At 36.6% G+C, this 18,124-nt stretch overlaps 2 protein-coding genes across 4 annotated transcripts in view; one reads left to right on the plus strand and one right to left on the minus strand.

Moving 5' to 3' along the window:
• Positions 1 to 8,754, minus strand: part of LOC100370413 (uncharacterized) — a 28,593-nt gene extending 19,839 nt beyond the window's left edge. Inside the window, exons 1-3 of one of the 2 annotated variants that reach the window (XM_002736004.4) lie at positions 8,682 to 8,754; positions 7,346 to 7,496; positions 2,456 to 2,559 (exon numbers count right to left, since the gene is read on the minus strand). In XM_002736004.4, coding sequence (XP_002736050.3) covers positions 2,456 to 2,559; positions 7,346 to 7,479 — 238 coding nt within the window. In that variant the 5' untranslated portion in view covers positions 7,480 to 7,496; positions 8,682 to 8,754. Of the gene's footprint in view, positions 1 to 2,455; positions 2,560 to 7,345; positions 7,497 to 8,638 lie in introns of both variants that reach the window. The other variant, XM_078010361.2, reaches the window with a different exon arrangement.
• Positions 8,755 to 8,889: 135 nt separating this feature from the next.
• Positions 8,890 to 18,124, plus strand: part of gsk3b (glycogen synthase kinase 3 beta) — a 29,863-nt gene continuing 20,628 nt past the window's right edge. For both annotated transcript variants that reach the window (NM_001165026.1, XM_085498695.1), the window contains 1 exon segment: positions 8,890 to 9,291. In NM_001165026.1, the coding sequence (NP_001158498.1) occupies positions 9,210 to 9,291 (82 nt within the window). In that variant the 5' untranslated portion in view covers positions 8,890 to 9,209.

The following is an 18,124-nucleotide window of genomic DNA, read 5'->3' on the forward strand; positions in this document are numbered from 1 at the left end:
GACTTTCATCCCGCAATCATGAGACTTTCATCCCGCAATCATGAGACTTTCATCCCGCAATCCTGAGACTTTCATCCCACAATCATGTGACTTTCATCCCACAATCATGTGACTTTCATCCCACAATCATGTGACTTTCATCCCACAATCATGTGACTTTCATTTCGCAATCATGTGACTTTCATTCTGCCATCATGTGACTTTCATCCCACAATCATGCGACTTTCATCCCACAATCATGTGACTTTCATTTCGCAATCATGTGACTTTCATTTCGCAATCATGTGACTTTCATTTTGCCATCATGTGACTTTAATCCCGCAATCATGTGACTTTAATCCCGCAATCATGAGACTTTCATCCCGCAATCATGTGACTTTCATCCCGCAATCATGAGATTTTCATCCCGCAATCATGAGACTTTCATCCCGCAATCATGAGATTTTCATCCCACAATCATGTGACTTTCATCCCACAATCATGTGACTTTCATCCCACAATCATGCGACTTTCATCCCACAATCATGCGACTTTCATCCTGCCATCATGCGACTTTCATCCCACAATCATGCGACTTTCATCCCACAATCATGTGACTTTCATTCTGCAATCATGTGACTTTCATCCCGCAATCATGAGACTTTCATCCCGCAATCATGCGACTTTCATTCTGCCATCATGTGACTTTCATCCCCCAATCATGAGACTTTCATCCCGCAATCATGAGACTTTCATCCCGCAATCATGAGACTTTCATCCTGCAATCATGTGACTTTCATCCCACAATCATGTGACTTTCATCCCACAATCATGTGACTTTCATCCCACAATCATGCGACTTTCATCCCACAATCATGCGACTTTCATCTCACAAGCATGTGACTTATTTTATCCCCACATGGCAGGGATTGAAAGAGAAATTTTTCCAAGCATAATTAGTGTGCATGTTTATTTTAAAAACCAAACTTAGTTTTTGTTAAGGAATTTGTTTAATTGTCATTAGAGCATGCAGAAGTTTTGTTAGCAGGATAAATATTCTAAATTAGGCGTCATTTATCAAACATTTCAATCTTTCCTGGTACCTAAATAAGAGTCTAATTTATGTTTTTCATAGTTACTGACGCCTATGACAATGAGCTGTTATCATTTATCACATCTCACTGTTGTTACACACATTGTGATTGGTTGAGACCAAGTCACATGACATTGAATAAAATGGATATTACATATTTTTTCTTCAGTGAACAATGCATGTACAATTTATGTATGAATGTATGTTATTGAGTGATATGTCACTTGTTATAATACATGAAAAAAAATATTGCATACTTCGAATATAAGTGTTGTTATTTTGTGGGAGAGCAAGTGTGAGAGATGTATGTTAGGTGCAGTTGTGTATGGTGGATGTCTGGTTCAATGTGATAAAATAAATAACACATGGTCATTCTGCTAATATCATGATTTCCGCCTGCCCCCAGACTGTTGGTCATGACCATAATATTGATGATGCGCTCGCCTTCGGCTCTGACATCATCAATAATATGGTCATGACCACCAGCCCTTGGGCAGGCAACAAATCGCGCTATTGCCCTCACAAACGCGTGTTACAGTTTTTTTTGATGCGACAAAGTACTGACACCAAATTCATTCACCTCCTGATGAGTAATGTGCTGGTGACTGATTTTTACTCCAACAACGAAAAGCCTCCAGTTTCAAGATGTTTTATCTATCTACCGACACAATAATCTCAACACAGCTACAGTAATTGATTTACTACGACTTTGGAAATGTAACATCAAGAAATACAACAATAGCAAATGCATGATCTTGTTGCATTGTAATCGCCCACCAATTTACTAATATGGGTATGTAATTCATTATTATTCAAGTTTGTGACCTTTGGTACTCGCATGTCTTGCATGATTGGGTGGTTTTCAAAGGGTAAAGGGTAAAATAGCAATCGTACAGTAAAATAAAAATAATTCACCTCATTTCCTTTGCCTTGATTGGCTCTTTATTGTGTTTGTATGCTTTATAGTGAGGTGTTTTTCTGTCTTGTGTCCACTTGCTGAGGAAGGCTTGAACCCGAAATGTTCTGTTTTATATTCTCCATATTAGTGCTTTTTTTATTCTCCGCTGGTCAGTTTTATCATATAGTAAATGTACTGGAGTATATTTTTGTTAAGTGAGCAGAAAGACAGAAGAAAGAAGCTACTTACAAGATTGTACCTGATTGGCTACCCAACCCTAAGACCTAACAGTTAGACCAATCAGAGATTGGATTATATGTATATATGCTACACCTTAACTGTGTATTTATGCTGTCAAATACATCACATGACAGAGGTAGAAATAAGATCCACCCTTGCCCTGACATATGTAACCATGGCAATTTATTGAAACAGTCAATGGTGGCCATTTGCATCTAAAATATATTGTCATGGAAACAACTTACTTTTCTTTTTCCTCCTTACACAGTTCAGATATGCTTTGATCTCATCCGGAGATTTCTTTTTTACATATTTTGACAGTCCTTCATAGTCTTCATTGTTTTCTATTCTGAAATATAGTAACTAATAAGGTTTATGGATATTCAAAGTAAAGTTAATTAGATGCTGGGTGATTAATAAAGTTCATAGATTCAAAAATAAATTATAACCAGTCATTGTCAACATTAGTGCCACATAATTATTACACTCATCTGAAATATAGTAATTAATAAGGTTTATGGATATTCAAAGTAAAGTTAATTAGATGCTGGGTGATTAATAAAGTTCATAGATTCAAAAATAAATTATAACCAGTCATTGTCAACATTAGTGCCACATAATTATTACACTCATCTGAAATATAGTAATTAATAAGGTTTATGGATATTCAAAGTAAAGTTAATTAGATGCTGGGTGATTAATAAAGTTCATAGATTCAAAAATAAATTATAACAAGTCATTGTCAACATTAGTGCCACATAATTATTACTCTCATGTGACAGACATAATGCTCAGTTGTGCTTTTTTCTTCTCTGAAACCTGCTTGCTCTGGTCTTGGCTTCATATCAATTCCTATTTTGATTCTGTTGATAAGGATTCAGCCTACGATTTTGCTTGCAATTGGTAGTGATGTAATAGCCCTCCAGTTTCCGCAGTCAGCCAGGTCAACTTTCTTAGCTAATTTCACTATTAGGCCTTTCTTCCAATCACTTGGTACTTTTTTTTTATCCCAATTAATCCAAATTTGCCTGTATGCATCTTATAATAGCTTTGACAGGAAGCTAACTTTGTTGAAATTTATTTTTGTTAGCAACAGTCATTGTTTATAGTGGAGTTGTCTTGGTGTATGTTGTTTAAACCAGACCATCCGAGTAAGGTTTATGTACTCTTTGAATAATGACAACAGGAATATTACAGCATACAAACCACCCAAGAACCTTGACTGATTGCTACCATTATTGGTGTGCTCAATAAATACAAAATCAGACATTTTACACCCAAATCCATGACATTGCTTTTTTATTCCAAATATGCTACTGTCATCAATATTCAACTGACAATAATTAGTAATTTATTTATTTATTTATTTATATATTTTAGATAATATTCAGCAAATCTGATGAATAGTAACATTGCCTAACACAAAAAAGTAGGTCAGCTTTTAAGTGAAATTGTGGGAAGGAGTTGTTCGCTTCGCTGTCTGTGGAATGTTTAGCATGAAAAATGCGAGAACAAGATTAATGATGTAACTGTCACAATGATCTGAATAAAGTGCAGAAAACATTTTCTGGTTCAGTGAGGTCATAGTGATCTTCCCAGTGTTTTTGTTTAGCATGAACTAGCGTTCAACATACACTCATGTTACGAATACAAGAATATTCTCTATAGTCTAACCAGCTACATGTACTAACAATCTTGAGACACACCATCAAACCATGCAGTCTGCAATAATCCTATGTATATTTACGAGAGATCATGTTATTCGACCTAATTAAAATGACGTCATATCCCATGGTTGTCATGTGTTATCCTCTATATCCCATGGTTGTCATGTGTTACCCTCTATATCACATGGTTGTCACGTGTTACCCTCCATATCCCATGGTTGTCACGTGTTACCCTCCATATCCCATGGTTGTCACGTGTTACCCTCCATATCCCATGGTTGTCACGTGTTACCCTCCATATCCCATGGTTGTCACGTGTTACCCTCCATATCCCATGGTTGTCACGTGTTACCCTCCATATCACATGGTTGTCACGTGTTACCCTCCATATCACATGGTTGTCACGTGTTACCCTCCATATCACATGGTTGTCACGTGTTACCCTCCATATCACATGGTTGTCACGCGTTACCCTCCATATCACATGGTTGTCACGTGTTACCCTCCATATCACATGGTTGTCACGTGTTACCCTCTATATCACATGGTTGTCACGTGTTACCCTCTATATCACATGGTTGTCATGTGTTACCCTCTATATCACATGGTTGTCATGTGTTACCCTCTATATCGCATGGTTGTCATGTGTTACCCTCTATATCGCATGGTTGTCATGTGTTAACCTTTATATCGCATGGTTGTCACGTGTTACCCTCCATATCCCATGGTTGTCACGTGTTACCCTCCATATCCCATGGTTGTCACGTGTTACCCTCCATATCCCATGGTTGTCACGTGTTACCCTCCATATCACATGGTTGTCACGTGTTACCCTCCATATCACATGGTTGTCACGTGTTACCCTCCATATCACATGGTTGTCACGTGTTACCCTCCATATCACATGGTTGTCACGCGTTACCCTCCATATCACATGGTTGTCACGTGTTACCCTCCATATCACATGGTTGTCACGTGTTACCCTCTATATCACATGGTTGTCACGTGTTACCCTCTATATCACATGGTTGTCATGTGTTACCCTCTATATCACATGGTTGTCATGTGTTACCCTCTATATCGCATGGTTGTCATGTGTTACCCTCTATATCGCATGGTTGTCATGTGTTAACCTTTATATCGCATGGTTGTCACGTGTTACCCTCTATATCGCATGGTTGTCATGTGTTACCCTCTATATCACATGGTTGTCACGTGTTACCCTCTATATCACATGGTTGTCACGTGTTACCCTCTATATCACATGGTTGTCACGTTTTACCCTCTATATCACATGGTTGTCATGTGTTACCCTCTATATCGCATGGTTGTCATGTGTTATCCTATATATCACATGGCTGTCACGTGTTACCCTCCATATCACATGGTTGTCACGTGTTACCCTCTATATCACATGGTTGTCACGTGTTACCCTCTATATCACATGGTTGTCACGTGTTACCCTCCATATCACATGGTTGTCACGTGTTACCCTCTATATCACATGGTTGTCACGTGTTACCCTCCATATCACATGGTTGTCACGTGTTACCCTCCATATCACATGGTTGTCACGTGTTACCCTCCATATCCCATGGTTGTCATGTGTTACCCTCTATATCACATGGTTGTCATGTGTTACACTCTATATCACATGGTTGTCACGTGTTACCCTCTATATCACATGGTTGTCATGTGTTACCCTCTATACCACATGGTTGTCACGTGTTACCCTCTATATCGCATGGTTGTCATGTGTTATCCTCTATATCGCATGGTTGTCATGTGTTATCCTCTATATCACATGGCTGTCACGTGTTACCCTCCATATCAAATGGTTGTCACGTGTTACCCTCCATATCACATGGTTGTCACGTGTTACCCTCCATATCACATGGTTGTCACGTGTTACCCTCCATATCCCATGGTTGTCATGTGTTACCCTCTATATCACATGGTTGTCATGTGTTACCCTCTATATCACATGGTTGTCATGTGTTACCCTCTATATCACATGGTTGTCATGTGTTACCCTCTATATCACATGGTTGTCATGTGTTACCCTCTATATCACATGGTTGTCATGTGTTACCCTCTATATCACACTCTGTATGCGCTGTGGAACGGGCGCATTGTGAACTGGAGCAAACAATTCAGCAGATTATCTAATATTTGCACAACAAAAAAGCAGTATTAACACCGGCGTTTTTTAGATGTGTGGAAACGTAAGTATAGACCTAAAGGACTAAAGTCTCAATTGATACTCATGAATAAATTAAAGACCCTGTATATAAATAAAGTACACCTGTCTAGTAGTGTCACATACAAATATCGGATTCTTATATTCCATGAACCCGATTTAACCTTTTCACTGCCAAATTTTCTCACTAAAATTTTTCTGTATTTCAATATGGAAATGAACTCTAATTTTGGAGCCAATGAAAAGATTTTGAGTTAGTTTTCAGTTTTACTCCAACAATTTTTGTCGCAATCTTCTGAAGAAAAGTAAAGACAATTCCAAAAGACAACAAATTTTGCATATCTTATATCTGTGTAGAACAATTTTTCAGTCAGATCAAAAATCTTTTCTCATTGGTTGGCAGCATACTAGTGATAATACACATTAGTATATTAAAACACTTGAAAATGTGGTGACAAAGTAGTGTGTCACAGAACAGACCAGTCATATCATATATATCATATCATATAAAACAAAACTACCATGGCTGGGACAATCTATGGTAAATGTTAGCCCCCCCCCCCCAAAAAAAAAAAAGAACAGTGGGAAATTTTTTTTCTGTATTAGAGAAGCCTTTAATGCATATATTAAAAAAAATTGTTTTACAACTTGTATCTTGTTGTGGTATTGAGGCAGTTCAAGCCGAATTTGAATTTTGCACAACTGAACGTCTTACTGCATATGCATTATGGGAGATAATCTCCCATTTTATATTCTCTGTAGTGAATATCCAGACATTTTCAATGCCTGGCAATAACAATATGTGAAAACAGTCAAACAACTATTTTGGGCTAGTTGTTGTGACTCATAAACATAACACAACATTACCCCTACATGTGTAGCATATATAAATTTGGTTTCTCAGAATTGTCTCATAGTTGAGCATCTGTGCTGTTTTCTTGAATTTACCTCTTTTTATAAACTTTTTGACTGATGTTACTATACAATTTTCCATAAAAATCTTCTGGTGAACCTTGTTTTTTTTGTTCGGCATATTTGATTTTTTGATAGTACGAACTCATTTTAATGAAAGTATGACGAACATGACTTAGAATCTTTAATTTGGCTTGAGAGTCCTTATTAAATTAAAATGGCATCACTTCTTTTTATTTCCCTGAGAGCGAGAAGCAAAAGCTTTCTTTTGGGCCTCATCTTTTAGATTTGTTGTCCAATATCGATCCCCCTTTAACCACAGCGAAAAATTATTATCATCTCGCTATCTACTGTACCTGTTTAATGCATTTAATAATTGTCGCTTTTCAACCACACTCCAGAATGATTTTGAAACCATGGGTTCTTCTAATTGTATCTGGTCGTACCTCTTCGTAGCAACACGTTGCCTCTTGGATCGTCTTGGCTCCATAACAAATTCAAGCAGGACTGAAAAAAAATTGTATTAAAAAGTGCATCATCAGCAATGCAATAAACATGTTACTTAATTTATTTTTTCTGTGGTGACTTTTTTATATTGTTTTTTATGAATATTAAAAATGTTAACCAAAGCATAAAGCAATCAACTGTCTTCAATTTAGTGCTAAATGCCATGTGGAAAAAGGCATCTCTTGACAAAAATATCAGGATTTGTAGTCAAGTTATTCAATTAGATGGAAATAACATCCAGGCACAAGTTTGCCTTATTATTAGACTTGCTCAATACTGAAAGAAATGTACATTTCTAAAGATGCAATAAACAATTATTATCATATTATTATTAGTTTCCTAACATGATAATTTGAAGTGGACATACACACGCTTTCTTGTGAGAACATGTTCTATCGCCCATATGTTAGCATAGGATAATTTCCTTAAACTGTAATATTTTCACAAATAGCCCCATTCTTGATTTTTTCAAAATGTAGTTCAAAATTTTTCTAATTGAACAGGTTGTGTTTCACTTTTTCCCCCATCAACTTAAAGGGCAGTGGTTGTCGCGCAGAGCGCGTTCTAATTCCATGTAAATAAATAATGTATTTTACACGTGTTGTATAAGTCACTACGAGTCCCATATCGAACAGGACGGGGCACGACGACTGCCACCCTTTAAATGAATTAACTCTGAAAATCGCATACATGTACAGTAATATCATTTTGATAGAAATAAAGTCTATTCACAACATATAAAAAAGACTGTATTCAACCATCTCAATTATTTTTTTTACAATTTCTAATTTAAATTCCCCATTTATATTTAGACTAATATTGAGCTATGTCATCACACTTTCAACTAATACTGTCAAGATATATTATGGTATGGGGTGAAAATATCGTGAAGACTATTTGTCTTCAAGTTCCGGTACACTGTACATTGGAAGAGGTAAAAAAAAGAGAGACCTCATGCGACAGGTTTTTTTGTCAAGAGCCTTTTCACTGAATTTATCAACACTCGTTCTTTTACACCGAAAACAGTATTCCTCGAAAGCGTGTCAAAAAGTCTCCACGAAACTGAACCAAATATCAGACTAATGAGGTCGGGTTATTGATCATATAACCCCGGCATATAACGAGGAACACCATATCAGTACCTCTGGGTAGCCGCCATGTGAAATACGTCATCTATTTGCGTACCTTCTCGTGACCCCGCTATGTCCTGACGTCACCACTTTGCGGGTAGCTCGTGCTTCGCGGAAAGATGTTTTTCGCCCGAGCAACGATCGACATCCTTCGATACGAATCGGTTGCAGAAACGCGCTATCTGATTGGTCGGCAGAAAAACCGAAGAGTTGACGAGTTTTGCCGAACATAATCGTCAGATAAGTATTGTGCAGTTAGTTGACAGCAATTGGCAACGAGAAACTCGGACCAAACAGCCAACAATACTGTGATTTCCTGGTCAAAATAGTCGGAGTTTAACCCCGATCACTGTTTTACATATGTATTAGGATCTCCGTGTTTTAAAGAATACGTGGGTTGACTATTTTAGCTGTCTGTGGTACTATTTGAGGCGAATTTTGCACTGGAACTCATTCAGTTGAACTCTCTGTTTGCCTTCTAACGAGGTGGAATCTGTAAAAGACACCCTGATCTTGCCTACGATGTAAGCGTTAGATCGCACGAAAACGACCTGAAAAATTCTAAAACGTCGCGTAATACATTATGAGTGGACGACCAAGGACCACGTCATTCGCCGAGGGCAATAAATCGTCGTCATCGTCCTATGGTGGTATGAAAATTTCACGTAAGTATATTGCAAATGTCGGCCATGACCTCTGCCAGCTCTGGTGTCGGCCATGATAGTGGCCCCACGGAAAATACCGTGGTCATATAGAACGCATTCGATGAGGAGCTCTGATCGCAGATCTTTCCTACAGCATCGTTCACTTAACATATCCATTATTGCAAGATTGAGTGTGTTAAGTAAGTACGATTGGCAGTAAAACTGGGCGTAAAATGCGCAGAGTTGAAAGTTTGTTGGTCGGGAAATCCCAATAGCTCTTGATCGAGATCATTGGAGCTTACCTTCAAGTCTGTCATGACCCCAGCGTATGTGAGATAATCGAACATATGCGCGTATCTTTTGGACAGTACATGACACAGCGATTCGAATTTATATAATTTTTAGTCATTTTAATGGTACTCTGGCGTGGCAACTTGAAAGGGACACGTGGACCGTAAATTCCCCCTCTCCAACTACAATGACTTATGTAACGACGGTGTCGCAGGTTTGTCCTTTTTTTCACCATTTGTTCCACTAGTGTAATTCAAAACACTGTTTTTTCAACACATTTTTGAGGACTCGGAGATGTGACTGAAACATTCCCTGTTGATATTTTAACTGTGAATGGCTAATGTATTCAGTGAGAAAAAACAATAGGCTTATAATTTAATTAGCCTAGTTTTTGTTTGTTACACTTGTTCAGTCTGGTTGAGAGAAGAATACATATTGTCAAATGGTGAGATTACAATGCTATTTTTATCTTATTGCCCTCATCTAGGGTAGATAAACTTCAAAATTGATGTTACCAAGTCATCTTAACCTTGCTTTATATGGCAATATAGGATAAAAATGCCAAGGCTTTATATGGAGGTTTACTTTGTGTTCATAAACAATATGGCATCCATATTTTATACAAAATTTGAAAACTGCTGATGTTTTTGTTTCTACATTGCTTTAACCATACAGCAAAGCTACGATCTGGAACATGTTTGCTCCTATCTTTCCATGGTTCTATGGTTGATTGAGTATTACTGATAACAGGGGGTTTAGACAATTTTTGTTAAAACCTAATTGTCAACATTTCTTGGAAATGGATGATAAATTTTGCTGGCAGTGTAGGCTCTGTATTTTGTTTTTATCATGCAGTGGCCATTGCTGACTAATTTGTGTTCCAAGTCGTGCTTTATGTAACAATATGTTCCATCAGTTTCAAAGTAAAGCTTGGAACGCTAATAGTCGGCATCAGTTGCCGTGTTATAAAAGTGCATTGGGTAAACCATGTTTATCAGATATCTTGCAATTGATAAGAGTTTTATAAATACTTTTTTCCCAAACATGATAGAAACAACTGTGGTGAGAATATGGTACATTTCAAAAAAACATAGTTACCACTGACCTGCTTTCTTGTGTGTCTTGGAACTGCTGCACTCCCATGTGGTTGCATGCTTATGTAAACTGTTAGTGCTAGATTTGATTTGAATGATAACATTCTAAAAGTCATTCTCTGCAATCATTGCACGGTATCCTATTTGGTATGGGTTCCATTTGACATACACAACCTGTCTACCATTGATTCATTGCACAGAATTGGCACTTGCACAATGACTGGCCCTTTAAGCAGCCAAGTGAAATGGATTGCATTTTTAAAGGCTCATTGAGAAAACAGAGGAATTGACACTCGTTGTGTGCATTTAACAAATACAAATAGGACGCTGTCTCATTAAAAAATTGGGGATCCTCTCAATCATTGTGTCTGGAAACTAGGCAGATGTCTAAAACAACATTTGGAAAAAAGGGTTAGTGGTTCTACCTTACTGTGTGTCTTAAGTAATTTTATCTTAGTGCAAATGGTTTTAGTACCTCACTTACACAAATCGTGATTGGCTGCGTAAAATAGTTAAATTGTTGGCTATAATGTAATCAATATTTATGGGTGTTTTTTATTGACTTTTCTTGCTTTGTGTTTTGTCTCCAGATTCTATAATATAGTCGTAAATTAACATGACCATATTGCTCTCAGATAAGAATATGCATCTCAAAACATGCAAGTTTTTTATTGTGCTTTTTTCGGATGGTTTTGCAGTTGTCAGGAGTTTATATAAATGCTCTCTTGGAGTTCAGTTAGCAACATTATGGTTCAATTGAAATTATGATTATTGGTTGCCAAGCGTACTGGTTGGGTCCTGTACTCCCATAGTATTATGCAAAATTATGCAAATTACTGCATTCACTCAGACTTTTGTTGTGTTTGTGTCCTCTGAAATGACAAATGTTGGCTTGCTGGGTTTTCCTATGACACTGCTGGATGCTGTGTGCATTTTTTTTTTGAGTGTCAGTAGTAATAGTTAAAAACAAAAAGCAATAAATAACGAATATTTCTTATATTTGCTCAATTAGTAGCAAATGTGCTTACGTAAATTACGGATGTGTTTATGAGGTCTAAATAGGTAATATTTTATGTTTCAGTTTACAACTAGATTTGTGGTTTATATGCACTTCTATTGTCGATGTGGTGCTTCTAATGGAGCAAATACGGTACATCATAATGTTAATTTATCTTGAGATAGTTATTCTGAAATTTACTACAATGACAGAGAAAGCAGAGGTCTCTGATTTGATATTTGAACTCTGAACCCTACGTTCTTCTCCACAGACTGTCTTGTACTTGTGTGACTTTTATGTTTAACGCATCACCTCTCTGGCTTATTTTTTTTCTCTACCATGTACTCTTAACGTTTTTCTACTTCCAAAGCTTTTCTACATGGCTGACTGTCTACAGTTTTATCGTTAGAACTATCAGGCACAAGATAATATAATCTCATGCCCTAACACTAATGCAGGAAGCAGCGTGTTCACTTGGAAGTCAGCAGCTGCTGGTGTTGTTGTTAAAATGTACCTTGTGTTCAAGCATTTTCGTTGCTCAACTGATGCAGCGAATATCGTTGCTGTCTGTATCTGGCAATAGCAAATGCTCAATGCGTGTATGGATTGCAAATATATCCTGATCACGTCTAGTTCTTGAAAATTGGATATTTTAAATCGGCGAATAATACTTGTCAATATTTGTGAACTGATTTGGGTCAACTTCATAACGTATAGAATATTGATGGAAATATATTCCCAGATGAGTTTTTTTGTTACTCTATTTGAATCTCAATTGATGGGAGAATTAACCCAATGGGATGAAGTGATGAGACTTGGGAGGTAGACCAGACACTGCCACTGCTGTGAAATTCAGATGACGGGCCTGACTTTCTGAAAATAAAGGCTGCTTTGTTGATTTTCGTGTCTTGTGTGATTGGTTTTAGTTGATCAGCTATGAATTAAATTTCGTTAAATTAGACGCGACAACTGATCTTTTCAGACTTGAAATAGTACCATCACCTTCTAACTGACCTATTTCATCTAATTTCCAATCTATCAGAAATAGGCGAAATTCAAAAACAAAATGAAAGGTTTTACATGTATAATCATGCAACCCTAGACCAACTTGTGATTGGTGATTCTGCTTTTGTTGTACATGCATGCAGCACTTGTTTGCATTGTCTGTGGGTATACATTGCTTATCATTGAACATCACTTGGGGTGGAACCACAAACATTTCGTGGTCGGTGTGTTTGGCAAATTTGTTCATGTTGCAAGATAAAAAGTAAATTTTATATCAAATTATAATTTGATCATGTGAAGAAAATAAAAAAAAAAATAGATTCTAATTAGTCTCGCTGATCAATTGCTTGACATGAACGGTGGACAGACATTCCAGTGACAAATACTGGTCGTGTGTTGTGATTATGCAATGCCATGTGAAATGACCGCCTATGAGATTAATATAATCTCCAAGTAACATGAATAGAAACCTATGTGCTTATATGGATTTGTATTGCATTATGCACAAGTCCTGTCCTGTATTTCACATGTATAAGAAGTTGTTTTACTTGGCTTTATGGGTTACACAAGGTTATTGAGCATTCCACTTTTACGAATAATCTGCTCACTGAGCTTGATATTTACCTGACATGTATGCATTATGCTGCTGGCTTTCCCTTCATAAGTCTTCATAACTGTGGTTCACATCTAAAGTTGACAACAATATCTAACAGGGACTATTATGCGACTGCTCGTGAATAACTGGTCAATAACCCAGGAAGATTTAAATTTCAGACACTGAAGGGATGTTGAAGGGATTACAATGATTGAAAACAAACCTGTTCATGCTCTGAATACAAAATAAGCAAGTTACAATGAGAAAAAATAATCTTTAAGTTTATTAGGTAAAAATTAGAAAATGACTCAAATTTTGTCTTGTTTCCAAAATTTGGGTTCATTTCCAGAAATATTAAAGAATATAACTTAAGGAATGCAGACAAATTTAGGTAAGAAAGTCTGGTGGTGAAAAGGTTACAAGAAAAAAAATTCCTCAAACTTCAGATCTGAACTGTCCGATCTCCTGGGCAGGTTGCATTACATTTGTTTGGATAAATAATTATCTAACTAAGACTGAATTCCTTGTGGAAGTATGAATAACAATGTGGGTAATTAGAAACCTGGTTAATTGAGGTTCAGATGATTGGGGATTATTTGATAGCTGTGTTAGGGTATAAAAACAGCTAGCTTGGTCTGTGTATTACTTTATGTCAGCTGTGTTTTTCATGTGATGCCATGGCTCCATGATAGGACAATATAATTTGAATGTCAAGTTCAGAGTCCTGTGGTCCACATTGACCTGTGGTACATGTGTATTGCAGTGGATGTTTCATTTCCTTCCTTTACAAGATGACGGAATACATGTGTTAGTTATTTGCTGTTGTGTTTTCAGATATTTCTACCCATATATCTCAATATATCTTGTATGCAGTAAAAACAGCTGGTCCGGTAGAGCTACTCCTTGGTGGTGGTGATTTTTCGTGAAATAAAAACATACAGCATATTGATTAAAAGCGATGTTTGAACTGGTGGTTACTGCATGTTGGTGGGAAAAAGAAGTTTCGGCTGCTCACAGTTTATGTGGCAAACAGATCACTGATAATTATTTTCTTCCGAGTATGGGGCATCCAGTTGTCATGTTTTTTTTTCTCGGCCTAATCTTATCAAGTTACCATATTTATGAATTTATTTCTATTCATTTTATACAGTGTGCCATGTTCACAAAACATATTTGTTCATGATGCTTTATATTGGTTTTATCCCTTCCCCCCTCCAACATTTCTTAGATGATTTAAGTTTGATGACATGCAGGGTGCTGTATATGCCTACTGTGTAATTATTTTGACCTGCTAAGAGCTATGTTATCTGATTGTTGATAACACAGGGTCATTCATGTCAGCAACCTTGAAATGGTCACCTTTTACATCTTTGGAGTGGTGTGAGTGGACTTCCTGTCATAAATGGCAGTTTTGCTGGTGTTACATTCATGTTGTCTATGTTTTCTTCTCCCTCCTGTGATTAGAAAATGATTGGGGTCAGAGGTCAATTCAGTGCGTTTGATAACGTTGACCTATGGTTTTTTTGTCAATAGTGTTAAATTCTTTTGTTCATTGCATTTGATGTACCATATTTGCCCTATTTGAAGAGCATCTCCAGTAGTAGTGTTCACGCACAGTTCCTTCGTATGGGCTAAGAGGTCAATACCTTAAGTATAGATTAAATCTGACTCGTTTTTAAGGCCAATTTATCACTGAAAAACATTGCCACTGCATCTTGAATCATGGATGTATTTTCATATAAATGCAGCACATTTAGCACAATCTCTCTCAAATGTTTTCGCGAAATATTCTCAATGAAATTACAAGACTGACACTGATCATTTGGTGCTCACATCATTACAATTGTACTTCAAATGTATATACAATATGTGTTTTACAGTAAAACCTGTGGATTGCCACTATCCAGGGTTCCCATAAAATTGTTGATTATATGGAGGTTGGATTGTTTTTTTATTGGATCGCCAACTCTATATTTGACAAGTATATCCAGTGAGAAAATAATTAGTTGGTACTGTTACTTGAGTTGATCACAATCAGAATAAAATTAGTTTAACTTAAGGAGATTAAAAATTGCTCTATAAACAGAATGCTAATTATTATTTCGGTGTCTAAACAGAGGTGAATTTGCAAAAATATTGGTGAATGGGTAGTCACATATTAAAGACTGGTTGTCATTAGTTGCGCTCACGCACAGCTCCTTAGCACGGGCTAAGAGGTCAATTTCCTTAGCCCGTGCTAAGAAAACGTGCGTGAACGCTTAGCACGGGCTAAGGAATGCTAAGTACGGGTTAAATCTGATCAGAGTTTAAGACGCGGTCTAGACCCTTAGCATGAGCTAACAAAGTGTGCACGAATGGTAAGCGCCCTCTGCAGCGACCTTTGGGTGTTAACATTATGCACGGGATCAAATATATCCAAATTCTGTTGCGCCGTTGTATACTGTTTCTGTGCATCCAAATAAGTTGGGTCTGTCTTCTCTCGCGTTCCTGTGCATGTCACTTCAAAATTAGAACGAAATATGTCAGCAGCAGAAATAGAACCTCGCGCTTGTCATCCATTTTTCGTTCATAAATAGTGGCTTGCCAAAGGTCACCGACTGATGACACCCCTTAACCCGTGCTAACGACTGGCCCTCCCTGTGCGTGGACGCAATTGGGTCTAGCCGAGATACAAATATGCTAGATAAGCCTAAATCAGCTTAAATTTTAGCCCGTACTTTGTGTAACATGAACACAACTATAGTACACAAGCTGCTCATACGTTATGCCTTGAAACTGCCTAAAATTTGTCACTATATAGGCAAGTAGTTTCTGTAGAGATGATTGGCCGCTAACACAGGTTTGAAATGTTTATTTTATTGTCATGGAATCTGTATTGGTCAACAAATTAATACAAGTAGAGATGTTATGATTTTATAGAGACACCAATAGAATAACACGTTGTTGTAATTGTTATTATATGGGCTACGATTTTGATTCGCTGAAATTATTGGTTTGTTAAAAATCACAAATTTTTCTGAAATTGTAATTGCATCTAGACAAATGCAAGTAAATATTAACCACTTGAATGACAATAAATTTTTATCACTGTTGACAAATTATTCATTAGTCCCATCTAATTTTTTTTTTTTTAATTTTTATCAAAACCAGCAATCGATTCTGTGAATTTAGTTCAAAATTAATAAAAAAAAAAATGTGTAAAAGAATGTATTAAAATATGCCAAAATATTAACTCAAAAAAATAATGCTGTTCAAAGATGATGCTATATGCTAGAATAATTCGGAAGGATTTGTTAAATTGCAGACAGCCAGAATATACTGTTATTCGTGAACAGCTGTCCTGTTCTGGCAGGACAGTGATCAATTATTTTTTTTTGCTCTAGATACAATAGGACATTGTCCCTGCCCTACATTTTAATACGGCCAAGAGAAAAATATTCTGTGTTTCCATTAACAGCCTATTAAAATACTGGGTGTTTACATTTTTACAAGTTATTTATTTCAGTTTTAAGATGAGAAAGAATTTCAACCAAGTTTATCATAATTGTGATTTTCCTCAGTTCTGTTTTCAACATCGACAGTAAAATAAAACTAGTTAGAATTATCGGAAACAATTTTTGTCCTTGGCCTAAGTATTACCAACAAGTATTTGTTTCTTTGCTCTCTTCTGTTAATAATTCATTAATAGACGTGTAAAATGTTCATTTAATGTTGTTGCGTGTCAATGAACTTTTCCCCCTGAGTAAATTTTTTTTTATTGAACGATACTAAGAAAAAGCTATCTATTCAACTTCGCTCTATTGATAATAAATCATTTTAAGGTTTTCAGTGTCGCGTGATATATTTGTTGAGATATGTCATCAAATCCGGTGCTCTATTCATCCTATTTCGAACTAGTACGCCAGATTACTATATCACACCACAACTTTGTCACTGAGTGAATGTGTCATTTTGAAGTATTAAAAATCCTTACAAAAAAAAGATGGCTGTTTGGTACTTATTACAGTCTTATTCAGGCTACATAAAGTATGGGTTAAGATTTAAACTAATCTCGTATGTTTGCATATCGGCCAGACCTGATTGCCTTCATGCATGCGAGGAAACGGCACTTAGCATGATTTAAGGAACGCCAAAACTTGATAAGAATACAAATCTCAAGTCCTTTTAACTAAGATTACTCATTACAGTAACTAGGTACTATGGTTTTAAAACAATACCAGGAAAGAATATTTAGAAAGTGCAGATTGTAGTTCAGAGTCTCATCGTCAGATAATTTTTTTCAATGTCCCCTAGATACTCGTGCACTGTCGTATCTGAAATGGCATACCGAAATGAGTAGTTATGAATATAATAATAGTAAATGTTCCCAATGGACATTGAATACCGTGGTGTTTTTGGCCCCTAGCCTGAGCTAAGCGTTCACACACACACTCTTCATTAGGTCATGCTAAAGATCTGGATCTGGTCTTAAAAACGGATCAGATATAACCTGTACCCGTTTCTTATCTCGTGCTTTGTTTCCTGTATGTTTTCTTAGCACTGGTTAAGGTTTTAAACCTCCTTGCCCATGCTAATGAGCTGTGCGCAAACACAACTAATATGTGTATATAACCATGCAAGTCTACAAGTTGTTTCTGACAGTTATTATTATATTTTTGCCGACAATTGAAGTCAGTCAAATAGAATATTACGTTAAATTTTATTGTCTCGCTGGAAAATCTGTGAGTCTAATAATCCAGGGAATATGGTTAAATATGTGAAAATTAAACATGAGTGAAATAGTGCTTTTTACCCAATACCAGAAAACATGCAAACAGTGAAATGGTCTAAAGTACTCAGCTGGAATTAATTAGTTTCTGGGAATGAAATGAC

The sequence above is a fragment of the Saccoglossus kowalevskii genome, chromosome 5, assembly GCF_978046115.1.
Source record: "Saccoglossus kowalevskii chromosome 5, keSacKowa6.1, whole genome shotgun sequence".
NCBI classification, from domain to species: domain Eukaryota; kingdom Metazoa; phylum Hemichordata; class Enteropneusta; family Harrimaniidae; genus Saccoglossus; species Saccoglossus kowalevskii.